This window comes from Crinia signifera, chromosome 2 (genome assembly GCF_055691185.1).
Source record: "Crinia signifera chromosome 2, ASM5569118v1, whole genome shotgun sequence".
Taxonomy (NCBI): Eukaryota; Metazoa; Chordata; class Amphibia; order Anura; family Myobatrachidae; genus Crinia; species Crinia signifera.
This window is the reverse complement of record NC_139218.1, coordinates 77,272,570-77,286,774: the sequence shown is the minus strand read 5'-3', so window position 1 is coordinate 77,286,774 and position 14,205 is coordinate 77,272,570. Positions and strand designations below refer to the sequence as shown.

Sequence of the window (14,205 nt, the reverse complement as noted above, 5' to 3'; positions counted from 1 at the left end):
CCCTTGCCACGCTTCGGGTTGGCGTTCATCGTGGGGTGGCGTTAACAATGGGTGGGCATTTGACATACAAATTACCCATCAGGGTGGGTATACAATCAAAAATCGGGTCCATTGGGCCATTTAACATTGTTACCTATGTAAAATCGGGTCCATCGCATCGGTCGCATTGTATGCCATTATAATGGCATACAATGGACCCGATTTTACATAGGAATTTAACATTGAATACAATGCATTCAATGTTAAATCGCGTCGGTCGCATCGCATGCCATTATAATGGCATGCGATGGGCGCGATTTTTTAATTGTCGGGAAAAGGCTAAAAATAACCCAAAAATCGTGTTGGTCGCGTCCATCGCATACCTTAACTTAAGGTATGCGATGACCCACGATGGGCGCCGTGCTAGGAAACAAGTACCCTATTATCTTCTAGAAGGTGCTAAAAACAATAAGTAGAATCTGGTTGGTTGCTATACAGTATGTAACATCCCATCTTTAATAGAACTCCCATCTTATTGTGTATGGGTTCAGCATGCCTACATGGTATTGATTTCACCTCCTCCACTTTTCATAATAGGCCTTTGCACATTTTTAGCTTCAGGCCCATTAGGCCCTTAATCCGACCCTGGGCATTGTATAGCCACAGGCAACAAGTAAAACTGCCCTGCTCACCCCAAACTACTAGGTATATGAATGGCTGCCAGACAGTGTATAGGTTGACAGTCAATAGATCGTCACCAAAATGTTGACGTGCACAATATCGACTGGCAAAAGGTCAACACAAGAAATATATTGACATAGCAATGGTCAACACATGCACAGGTCATTAGTCAACACAGGTCATTAGTTTTTTTTGTATAATTTTTTTTATTCTATTTTTTAAATTGTCATACTTTACCATCTACATGGAATCCAACTGACAATAGTAATGGCCGGCCTTTAGCAAAACAAAAAGTGAAAAGCTCATGTCACCCTTGTGCTAATATGGACCTTCTGCTTTTGATTTAATTGCTGTTGACTTAGACATTGTCTTTGAGCTATACCCCGGTAGCAGAGACTTCGGCTGGGTACACCGCTTTATGATATCTACACTATTTGTCATTTTGGAGGGACAAATTGTGTATACTGTATTGAGAGAATGGAGAAGAGGAGAGCGAAAGGGAGCGAAAGAGACGGGGAAGGAATGGACAGTATTAGATTGACTAATCTACAGTGTAGGTAATTGCATAAAAAGTTATACAGTATGTATTCTATAATTATAAATATATTTTTGGCTTTTCTGGAGCAAAACAAGGAATTGTTGGCGCTTGACTTTGTTTGTTCAGATGGTATGATCAGAATCTCCGAATAGATGGATAAGGAGAAAAAGAAACACACAGTATGTGTATTAATAACACACTAAACCTCAAATCGAAGTGTAGGGGGAAAAAAATGGGATCCCAAATATAGAAAGCGTACCAGAACTCACAATGTACTGTGGTACTGGACGTATATAATAGTATCTTTTAAGTGGATCACCGCAGGTGCAGTCAACAAGATGGGTGCTGAAGGCATATTTTGCATTTTAAGGACGCTGTTATTAATTTGCCTCCTTTTTAAATCATGTATGCGCTCCATTAGCGCTCTGGCGCACTTCCGGGTGCGTTCCACAGGGCGGATGTCGGAGTAATATACTCCGTCTCGCCCTGTGTTCCATACGATGGATACGCACATCCGGTTGTGCGTTCCATCAGGCGGAAGCCACGGGATGAGTGGTACATCACTCATCCTACTGTGTGCTTCATCACACGCTCGCGCACTTCCTGGTGTGCGTTCCACCGCTCGGAAGCCCTGTTGTCAGCGGGCTCCTACTGGACACTATGCGTTCCACTGAGCGCACACGCACTTCCTGCGGTGCGTGTCACTGAGCGGAAGCCCTGCTTTGAACAGGGTCCCACACGTTATCCCCGGACACCCGGTAAGCCCGTTTCTTGCCTTATGTTTAGTGCTTTTGGCAGATTACCATCTGCATTGGCTATTTGGTTCTTATGGGAGGATGTTCAGGTTATGGAACTATTTTCCTATCATAATGACGACGAACCGGAAGTGGTTCCTTCATGGGGTATATATATCCTGCTATGTGCCTACTCACTTTATCCTTGAAAAAGGCGGCTGTGACCGCCGAAACATGTCGGGAGATAAGTGAGTTCATTTTTTATTGCATTTTTTATTGCATTCATCTTGTTATTGTGGCTTTATGGCCTATTGGCCACATTACAAGCTTTTATTAATAAATCCTTTTTACTGAGACCTGTTCCTCCATTTGTCTTTGGCATTCCATTCCACATGCCATTTTTCAACTGTGAGTGGAATTGAAAACAGGATAGTGAAGAGGGATTTTGCTTCACCTAAAGATACCTTTATGAATGTGACTGGCCTGCGTTTGCAGTGAGTACTGGTACGATTACCATCGAGACCCTCCTTTTCTTGTTGCATGTTCATATGTTCACTGGCGAAGGGATAACTTTGAAAGAAACCTTTATAAGCTTACACATCCTTATTCCCCAGTGAGTAATGGTACGCACATTGGAATATACATCTGTTTGCCTTCAGCACCCATCTTGTTGACTGCACCTGCGGTGATCCACTTAAAAGATACTATTATATACGTCCAGTACCACAGTACATTGTGAGTTCTGGTACGCTTTCTATATTTGGGATCCCATTTTTTTCCCCCTACACTTCGATTTGAGGTTTAGTGTGTTATTAATACACATACTGGGCGAAATGTAATAGAGTGCGATTTTTTAGACATGTGCGATTTTTGGTCAAAAACGGCCGAAATCGCACATTTTCCGAAAATCGCACATTTAATAGGTTGAAAATCGCGGTAAAAAATCGCACTTTTTACCGCGAAATCGCACTTTTAGAAGTGCGATTTTTAGTCACATTTCAATTCGCATCCAGATGTTTTCCCATTATAAAGTATACAACTCGCAAATGTAATAGGGTGCGATTTTTGGTCAATGTTACCAAAAATCGCAAAAAAAATAGACCAGGTTCTGACAGGCGAATTTGACAGAACCATGCACAGATCATTGAGATCTGTGCATGGTTCTGTTAATAAAAATGTGTAAAAGTGTTTTTATAAAAAAAAAAACGGCGTGGGGTCCCCCCTCCTAAGCATAACCAGCCCCGGGCTCATTGAGCCGGACCTGGTTCCAAAAATACGGGGGAACAAAAAGCATAGGGGTCCCCCGTATTTCTGAAACCAGCCCCGGACTCTTGGACCGGTCCTGGTTCCAAAAATACGGGGGACAAAAAATCTGGGGGTCCCCCGTATTTTGAAACCAGCACCGGGCTCCAACAGCCCGCGGTGTCATGCCACAGCCGGGGGACACTTTTTATACAAGGTCCCCCGGCCAAAACATGAGCACCGTGGCTGGTCAGCCTTGGACGGGGTACCTGGAGGAGTGGGGACCCCCCCAATAAAGGGGTCCCCCCCCCCCAGGCTTCACCCGTCCAGGGCTGAAGCCCGGGGCTGTCACCGGCGTCCGTGGCCAGTGGACGCCGGCCTGATAGGGTTAAATCCATCATACATATCATTACATTGCTTTTTACCGGCGAACTACAAGTGCCAGCAGACCTCCCCCGCATGCTGGGACTTGGAGAACCACAAGTCCCAGCATGCAGGGCATTAATGGGCCCGCTGGGACTTGTAGTCCACCTGTAAAAAGAATGTTTATAAAAAACACACACACAGAGAAGTACAAGTTTATTACACACACACACACCTCAATTTTACACCAGCATACTTACCATTCCTGGATCCAGCGCTGGTCTGGCTGCTTTACAGCCGGCTCCCCCCGCACTGACAGGCAGCGGGGAGAACCGCTTTCTCCGTTGCCTGTCACCGGCTTTCTCCGTAGCTTCTGTAGCTCTGTCCCAGTGCTACAGAGGCTGAGAGCGTGATTGGCTGAGCTACAGTATGCGTCTCCATGGAGACGCATAGCTCAGCCAATCAGGACTGAGCTATGCGTCTCCATGGAGACGCATACTGTAGCTCAGCCAATCACGCTCTCAGCCTCTGTAGCACTGGGACAGAGCTACAGAAGCTACGGAGAAAGCCGGTGACAGGCAACGGAGAAAGCGGTTCTCCCCGCTGCCTGTCAGTGCGGGGGGAGCCGGCTGTAAAGCAGCCAGACCAGCGCTGGATCCAGGAATGGTAAGTATGCTGGTGTAAAATTGAGGTGTGTGTGTGTAATAAACTTGTACTTCTCTGTGTGTGTGTTTTTTATAAACATTCTTTTTACAGGTGGACTACAAGTCCCAGCGGGCCCATTAATGCCCTGCATGCTGGGACTTGTGGTTCTCCAAGTCCCAGCATGCGGGGGAGGTCTGCTGGCACTTGTAGTTCGCCGGTAAAAAGCAATGTAATGATATGTATGATGGATTTAACCCTATCAGGCCGGCGTCCACTGGCCACGGACGCCGGTGACAGCCCCGGGCTTCAGCCCTGGACGGGTGAAGCCTGGGGGGGGACCCCTTTATTGGGGGGGTCCCCACTCCTCCAGGTACCCCGTCCAAGGCTGACCAGCCACGGTGCTCATGTTTTGGCCGGGGGACCTTGTATAAAAAGTGTCCCCCGGCTGTGGCATGACACCGCGGGCTGTTGGAGCCCGGTGCTGGTTTCAAAATACGGGGGACCCCCAGATTTTTTGTCCCCCGTATTTTTGGAACCAGGACCGGCTCAATGAGCCCGGGGCTGGTTATGCTTAGGAGGGGGGACCCCACGCCGTTTTTTTTTAAACTTTTTTTTTTTGGCACAAAAGCGCATTTATAAAAATGCGCACATTTTCATGACTGAAAATGCGCACATTTTCATGACTAAAAATCGCGGCAAATCGCGGCAAATCGCATTTTTTTGCCGCTAATTCGCATCTCATTACATATGCGAATTCGCGGCAAAAAATGCGATTTTTAAAGGTGCGATTTGGTGCGATTTTTTTTTAGTCTAAAAAATCGCACCCTATTACATTTCGCCCACTGTGTGTTTCTTTTTCTCCTTATCCATCTATTCGGAGATTCTGATCATACCATCTGAACAAACAAAGTCAAGCGCCAACAATTCCTTGTTTTGCTCCAGAATATCCATAGTGGGGACTCCAAAGTGATCCTCCTTTAGGAACTGAGGCCGCATGGACTGATAGCGCCTTGGGACTTTTCCGTTTTTTGTCTATTATATTTTTGGCTTTATTACTACTGCTACACTGCTGTTATAAGGATACATTGTATCCCACAACGGTGAATGGGATCGCATACAATACACAGTATTCTAAGTGACCGCATACGGCAGGGAGGTGCAGAGGTATCGCATGCAAGGCTAGTGTATGGAGGCCTTTAATCAATGTAAATCTGAAATGATGTTTAACCACTAGTAACCCAATTACTTCAGAATTAATTTCTTTCATTATCTCATAATTGTTTACCTGGTTGATCAATTTATATAAGGTGACCCGGCGTCCGTGTATCGATGCTTCATGTATCAGAGTCCAGTCTGAACTAAAGTCTGTAAAATGGAAAAAATGCATGTTAAAAAAAAAAGCAAACAAAATGGCGTTTGGTCTACTGTACCTATCTTACTGTTAGATTATTAGACAAATTGGAGGTGGTGGGGAGGTAAGCGGCAAAGAAAATAATGTGAAAATACCTTCTACTAAATGCTGAATTAGTTATTTTGAGCTTTAGTCGGAGTTTGTTTGAAATGCTTTTTTGCATTGTCCATTTCTAATATTTTTTTTCACTCTCAAACATGACTTGAAACTGTGAGAAACTTAGGGTCTGAGACCAGTGCTTAAATGGACATGGAATTCTGAGAAGTGTACACAGTGTGCATGCTCGACGGAATGTAATACCATCCAAGATGGCTGGAGGTGCGGGATGTGCAGACGAACAGACTTTTTTTTTAAAAGAGCCAATTGTTTACAAGGCATGGTTTTCCCTTGTAACTGATGCCGCTTCAACTATTTGAGTGCCAATATCTCTGTGAGAGATGTGCAAAATATCTCCTAAAAATGCCAGCGTCGCTCACATTTGTTATATAAATTCAAAAAATAATGTTGTGTAAAAAAAGATTATATTTCCTATAAAAAGGTCATTATGATGAATAAAAATGTTTTCTTTTGTGTGTCTTCTTCACACCTATTTTGACAAATTCACTTGGCACTCAAAGGGATAAACAAATGTCTGAGTTTTGCCGGAATGCCACGCCTTCGGCAAACTCCCATTAGAAATCTCACAGAAAATTTAGTAAGGACACGGTTTGAGCATGTATTCATGGAGTAAAATAAAATAACCGCCGTGTGTGCTCCGGCCATGGCGTAGTGTGAAGTTGATAGTGATGACTTGTCACAAAAGTCAAAAACACGACATTTGATGCAGAATTGATTCAGCAGTGTGTAAAAAAAAAATTCATACTGTAATAATATTAATTAAAAGGCACTTAAGTATCATAATTTAATAGCTAAAACTCAACTTTTATTAGTACCAAAAATATTGATATATATCAGCTACATAATAAACTGTACAACTTAGGCATACATAAATAATAAGAAACAGGGCTCTCAGGTTTGTGTCCTGCAACTAAGGTTTTGTATTGAAATATAAAGTTCTTGCACAAACCCCAAATTACTGGCAATTCCAAATTTTGGGGGAAAAAATTCCAGATAGGGTAATTATTACCAGAACAATACAAGAAAATCTTGAAAGTTGAAAAGATAGAACCCAACTCCAGTTTTTCAATAACTGCCCTTACCATCAGGGCAGTAGAGAGCCTGGCCAGGTCCAGGTACATTTCATAGGGCGTGGTCTAATTGTGGAGGTGTGGCCAGGTGCAATTAGACTAAAACACAAGCTGGGTTGAGAAGAGCTGCTGCTGCTGCTGCAAGGTAATGGGTGACTCACTGGGCCCCTCCCTCAGTCCTGAGACCAGGTAATTAGTATCACCTCTATCAGCACCACTGCTTACCAGCACCATTAGCAAACAGTAGTGCAATTTATTTGTGACTAGTCATTCACTAATCTATTTCTGTACCTGGGCTAGCTTCCTGGCGATATCATGAAAATTAGTTTAAAATAAATGTCCCATGTGTGCTAAACAAATCTGTAGCTGTGTAACTTTTGTATGCTTAGCATAGGTTAAATTGTAGTCAATGACGTAGGAATGACACCACAGCCCAAGTGGAGGTTTAGGGGTGTCGGTGTTGCGTGGATACATGGTCTTTGCTATGCATATTGCATGCGTTCTGCCCATCTGCAAGTAAACTGCTGAAAATAACTCACCAGGAAGAGACAGACTAGAGGTCCTACTTGACCTTCTGAAGCTGAATTCCCGATAAGCGACCCCAGGAGATCCGTTTTCATCTGATAACACATGGCGAATGATCCCATTTTCACTATAGTTTTCATCCGATAACACATGGGGACTGACCTCATTTTAACTATACTATGAAACTATGCATATTTTAGGCTTGCCTACACTCCCGGAATCGCCGGGAGGCTCCCAGAAATCGGGTCCCCCTCCCGGCCCCCCGAGAAGGTCGGCAATCCTCCCGCAATTGCCAGGCAGCTCCCGCACCCCCCTTCCTTGCCGCACTAATTACCGGGTTTTCGCGGGTCCGCGGCAAGGGGCAGGGCTAAAATCACGGGTGCGTTTGCCTGGATTGGGAGTGGGGCATTCACTCATCAGCCCCGTCCCTGCCCACCGAACTGGAGATAGGGCTGTCCTCTCCGGGCTTCTCCCAGACAGGCTATTTGAAAAGTCGGCAAGTATGACATATTTATAAGGAAAGAGGAATGTTTTATTAACATACTAAATCCTTATGCATTTATTTCATTATTCAAAGGGATTTAGTGCCTTACAGATGCGTTTTATGCTGTTACAGTGCTGCTTTTATTTATATTACATTTATTATATGTTTTTTGTTTGATACTTTTATAGATGCAAGTGTTATAATAAAAATAATATAATACCTTTAAATTTGAGATTCGAGGTTTAATAGAACCATTTATTTGGTGCAGACAGAGCTCCTCATTTCTGTACCATAATACATAATCCACAAATGCTTATGCATTCTCAGTATTTAAATGTAAACAGACAGCATGCTGAGAATCATGCTTTAGAGTCTGACAATTCAATTATATCAGACTTCTACAATTCAAACAAACTATTTTTTCTGTACATACACCTTAGTGCTAGAAACACAGAGGGCTGATTAAGCCTGAGGGAACATAAACCACTGAGGGTTCTTCACAGGTTATATTTTGCTGTTGGTCACGTGTAATGTTAATGTGGATGGGCATTAGGCCTATCAGAGCAGGGGGAGGGTTTTAGACAGGGTAGGAATGATCACGAGTTATAGTGACTACCCTCTGTCCGAAGAAGCCCCACCCACCCTTTCCTTTTTCTCTTCTTCTTCGGCGGCGGTAAAGAACGGTCATTCTTTAAGAACTCTGTGTGTAGGTAGTGGGGTGCACTCTCCCTCGACATCGATTGTCATGGGCCATGCTTTTATCCGGGGGTTGGCCGTCACCACCGGGCCGGGTGGCTGACCAGGGAGAGTGATCACCAGCGATGTATGTATGCATAGTGATCTTTAACCCCACCTTTCCTATAGTGACCGTTCTTTAGTGCCGCCACCATTTATAGTCATAGTTTTAGTTGTCAAAATAAATTTGACATTCTTTTGAAACGCCAGCACTTTGTGTCCGTGTCTTTATTTTAGGTTAAGTTATTTAAGATTAAAGTTAAGGTTGTATTTAGGTATGTCAACAGACAAGGTGTAAACCGGGGGATACCCGATGGTGAGTTTATTCCAGATACATTGGTAGATAGCAGGCACTTTAGAAGTGCACTGAAGGAGTCCTTGTTTGCAAGTCTCCAATACAGTGGGACAGATTGGATGTCTGAAAAGGTAAAGTCAGTCCCTTTGTAATTAATTGAGCCTACACATTCTGAATGCTGACCAAGATGGCAACCCATGATTTTTAGTCATAGGGCATGTCTAATCATGTGCTTCTACAGCCAGAATGCCACACTCCATGCCAGCTTCATAGTGAAATTACCTCAGAGACTGAATACTCTCAATGGAAACAACCTTGTTTTCGCATTAATAAAACTGGATTATTTTCATTAATATTTTGCAGATTGTTGCAAACAAAGACATTGGCAGGGAAACATAAAACCAGTAAAATCGGCCTTAATTGCTATGATTTTAGAAGGAAATAAGATATGCTTCTGGTGTCCTAGAATGCCCACTATTTTAAGCTTATTGTTGCGTAGCATGTTCAGGCCTGCCCAGGAGCTAACAGATCAGTTCTCTTGTATACAGTACATAGATTTCAGCTTCATAATGTTCAACACGACAGATAAAACACAAGCTTTTTGTGGAGAAAAATGCATTTTTCCACATCATTTGTCACACAATTTTCTCTCTCCCTTTGTCGTGCTGTTTGTCCTGACTAAATACTGTTGTATTTATGACTTGCAGAATCAGCCCACGTTAGCTGTCATACAGCTATAGTATTTTGAAATGGTTCTGTGCCAGTGTAAAGCATTTTAGCAATTGATATCCAGAAATAACTTGCATCAATATTTGTTTGTAGGGAGTAGGGTTACCACCACCACTCATCCGGGATTCCCTTACGGAGTCCGGAGGGGTGGCATTCCGAGACTATACGTCTGGGAATACAACTATACTATGGTCTTCATTAATGGACTGTCCAGAGTAATCCCGGACAGGTGGTGGTAACCCTAGTAGGGAGGCCTGCCACCTAGATGATGGGTGGCGAGTAACCCCCAGGATTGCAGGGATAGTTTTAAAGGAAACATTTTTCTCCTTCCCGTCATCTAACAAAGACATCTTAATGTCCCAATTTCTCATGGAAAAGGCACCATACACTATAATGATAGATGGCCATACATTAGAACAGTATCAGGCCCAAACGCACAATTTTGTGCAATTCAAGGTTGTGCGATCAATTATGTACACAACGTGAAGTATATCGGTACAATGCGGGGTCCCGCGGGTCGAGAGGTCGATCCTCAGATAATACCTGCTGCATATGTGTTCCATTGGCTTTGCTTGCAGTGTCTAATACTGCTTTGATGTCTCATGTGAGAAGATTGTTTATTTGGTTTAGTTGGACCTGGCCTGGGGGGAGTCCCACTCCCTGGGTCTTTAGAATGTTAGTTACCTACCCAATAATTAAGTTACATGGACCCAGTGAATAGGTCCATACTTATTCACTGGGTCCAGGCAGCACAGCAGGAGGCTGCCCAGACAGCAGGTGAAGGGGGACAGCGTGGGCAGTGGGGTCTGGTGTTAGGCAGCAGGGAGATGCGAAAAGAAGTCCATAGGCTTCTATAGGGTAATTCCTTTTTCTGGAATAACTCTCTGTTTCGGAAACGCGGCGGTCCTGCATTGATACATATGAAAATGTGCTAAAAACCCATAAAACAGGGTTTTTAACCGCATTGTTTGGTTTGATACATCCTGGCCTTAGGGCCTTATTCTAGTTCAATCTTTCTGACAAAATCCCTCTTAGATGGACAAAACCATGTGCACTGCAGGTGGGGCAGATGTAACTTGTGCAGAGAGAATTAGATTTGGGTGGGATTTTACTTCAAAGTGAGATCTATATTGCAGTGTAAAAATAAAGCAGTCCGTATTTACCCTGCACAGAAACAAAATAACTCACCCAGATCTAATTCTCTCTGCACATTTTACATCTGCCCCCCTGCAGTGCACATGGTTTTGTCCATCTAAGAAGGATTTTGTCAGAAAGAGTGAACTAGAATAACGCCCTTAGAGAGGAAAGGGGGTGGGAAAGGAAAGGATAGAGTAACCACCCGGGAAGACACACAGAGGCTACATTTAGTCTTGTCATGAGTGAATTCATTCAACTAGTGTGACTTAAGTATGAAGGAGAACCTTTGAACAAGAGCCAAGGTGCCCAGATAACACTAAGGGCCTTATTCTAGTTCACTCTTTCTGACAAAATCCTTCTTAGATGGACAAAACCATGTGCACTGCAGGGGGGCAGATGTAAAATGCGCAGAGAGAATTAGATTTGGGTGAGTTATTTTGTTTCTGTGCAGGGTAAATACTGGCTGCTTTATTTTTGCAATGCAATATAGATCTCACTTTGAAGTAAAACACCACCCAAATCTAATTCTCTCTGCACAAGTAACATCTGCCCCCCTGCAGTGCACATGGTTTTGTCCATCTAAGAAGGATTTTGTCAGAAAGAGTGAACTAGAATAACCCCCTAAATTCTTTATACAGTAGTTAGAAAATCCAGATAGTGTCAGGTCATCCATGGCCATATAAAACTGTAGTCTTGTGAACCATTCTACTATGGAAGGGGGGCTGTAGCCTTAGCTGCACCATTCAAGTGCTTCAGAAGTGTTTTTTTGTTATTGGAAGATATTGGGCAGTCAATCTTATAAAGAAGCCAGAACATGATTGGTTCTGCAAAAACATCCTGACTCATAATTTATTTGGTCAGAGAAATCACAGCGTTCCAATAGGGACAAAGTGCAGCACATTCCCACCATTCTATCACATTTTTATTGGAAAGATAATCTTTTTCAATGGACAGTAATGATGTTTTCCCTATACATCTTTACTAGTTTTATGAAAACAGTACTGTAGTTGCTCATCTTCACCAAAAAGGAGTTAATTGCATTATATCTGCACAAGACATTGTTAGCTCAATCCAGGTAAACTTCCTCCTGGACACCTTTCTCTTGCACTAGTTATTCCACCAGGCAAATGGCTGGATGTACAGAAATGTGTGTTAAAATTATCTTGCAAGACTTGGCAAGGGTCATTGGAAAGATTATAGCTTTGTACCCATGCTTTATTCACGCTCTCCTACTGTGCAGACAAGCTGAGGGACTCTAGCGGTCATTACTTTATTATTCACGGTAAGACAAAATTGCCTCAGTATCCTGCAACACCTTCCCCGACACTGACAATTGACATCAGATGCATCACCAGAAGATCTTTTACTCATAATATGTCAGTACGTAGCCGCTGGTGTAACAGTGACTCCACCCTTCCCATAAATGTACCATTATTTTCTTTGATTCCCAACCTCCTATATTGATTTGGCTGTACCTAGTCAACAAAACAGTGGCTTTCTACATAAACCATAGAGTGTGTAAGGCAACATTGTGTATATGGACCATAAGAAGCATTCTCTTGTGTACAGAGTTTGGATAGAAATTATTTGGAAGATATGTGCAATATATTTTCACAATAATTCTACTTTACCCTGGATGACAACCCCCCCCCCCCCCCCATGGTTCCGTTTTCCTTGATTGATGGGACACAAGTTAAGTTAGTTCGACATTCTATCTTGTCAAAATATCGTATGTGTAGCCCATAGCTGCCTACCCTCCTGTAATCTGCAGGAGATGCCCTGAAATAACAGCAATCTCCCTCTCTCCCTCATTAGTCTAGTAATCTCCCTCATTTCACTTAGCCCACATTACACTCTTACATTTTTGGGGGAAAAAAGGAATGAGAGCTAGATACATTTACATTGAGTCATCAGCATCCTTTCCCAGATCTTTAGCAAGTATAGTAGCTCTTAAGCTGGGTACACATATGTACAATCGTCGGGCCGTTCTTTCGTTCTGCGGACGAACGGCCGTTCGATTGTATATATATGTACGCAGTCCCGATCCCTTCGTTGCGATCGATAAACGGCCAAAAACGCTCTTGGCCGTCCACGGTCGGTCGGTCGAAGGTTCTTTGCTGCTTAATATTCTTCCGACAGGACGGCTCCATATCGAAAGAAAAGTGACATGTGTACGCACGTTCGATCGATATGCAGCCCGTTCCTGCGATCATTCCTCCCAAAAGCAGCACGCCCATCTTTTTCTTGCGATTGTTTGGACGGGAGTACATCGGACGTCGCAAGTAAAATTGTACATATGTGTACGCGCGGATCGGTCGTATGTTTTGGACGGCCGAACGTGTATTCGGTCGATCGAACGGTTGCAAGAAAAATGAAATTGTACATATGTGTACCCAGCTTTACTAACTGCTCTGGGGCTCAACTACATTTGGATATTATATTTGAAAAGATTACTCTCAGATATAGCAGTACACACCCACGCTTGTACAGTAGGTGCCACCTTCACAATCTCCAGTGGCGGTTTTTATGTATCGGTTGCAGGGCTGCAGCCCCCCCCAGGAAAAATCCACCACTGTAGTGAAGCCAAATGCAGTCTGCACTTGCTTCACTGTGACTGGCACTAACTTCCTATTGGAAGTCCGACCTGCCAGTCACCCAAGGCAGTCCCATTGGGAGGTGTTCCCTCCCTCTGGGATGCCTCTATGGGCTACTGCATGGCAGCCCATAAAATCCAGGGTCTGCACATGCGCAGAACCTATGGCAGTACTGTCCATGTGCTGGTCCCTATATTGTACAGGCTCCAGGACTGGCTACATGCGCAGTACAGAGGTTGGTACTGGGCATGCGCCAGTCCCGGTGCCTGTCATCATTGTACAAGCACTGGGAACAATGCATCGGGGACCAGGAGGAGCAGCGGTGGCAGGGGGGAGCTGGCATCGCAGCCAGCGGCAGCCCATTCACAATATCTCCATACTGTATATGGAATTAGAGATGCCCTTTGGGTGGAGCATGACACACCCCCTTAATAGGGCGCTGTGCAAAATTCTACTACCAACTGTAATCTCCCTGAAACTAGTTTTCAAAAGTAGGCAAGTACAGTATATAGTTACATAGTAGGTGAGGCTGAATAAAGACTTGCGTCCATCTAGTTCAACCTATGTTTATAGTTGCTTATCCCTTGTTGTATAGTATGTTATGATATTTTAACCCCTTCCTGACACAGCCAGTTTTTGCCTTCCTGACAGAGCCCTTTTTTTCAAATCTGACATGTATCACTTAAGTGGGGATAACTTTTTTTTGCTTTTACTTATCCCAGTGATTTTGAGATTGTTTTCTCGTGACACATTGTACTTCAAATTAGTGGTAAATTTGGGTCGATACAGTCTGTGTTTTTTTGTGAAAAATACCAAAATGTCGTAAAAAAATGGAAAATTTAGCAATTTGCAAAATGTTAAATTTTCTGCTTGTGAGACAAATAATCATACCACTCAAAATAGTTAATAACTAACATAGACCATAT

At 43.5% G+C, this 14,205-nt stretch overlaps 1 protein-coding gene across 2 annotated transcripts in view; it reads right to left on the bottom strand.

Annotated features, from left to right (window-relative positions):
* The window catches only part of LOC146059854 (ankyrin repeat and SOCS box protein 9-like), a 91,911-nt gene that overhangs the window by 62,006 nt on the left and 15,700 nt on the right, over nucleotides 1-14,205 (bottom strand). For both annotated transcript variants that reach the window (XM_083172451.1, XM_083172452.1), the window contains exon 2: nucleotides 5,468-5,547. In XM_083172451.1, the coding sequence (XP_083028577.1) occupies nucleotides 5,468-5,547 (80 nt within the window). The remainder of the gene's footprint in view (nucleotides 1-5,467; nucleotides 5,548-14,205) is intronic.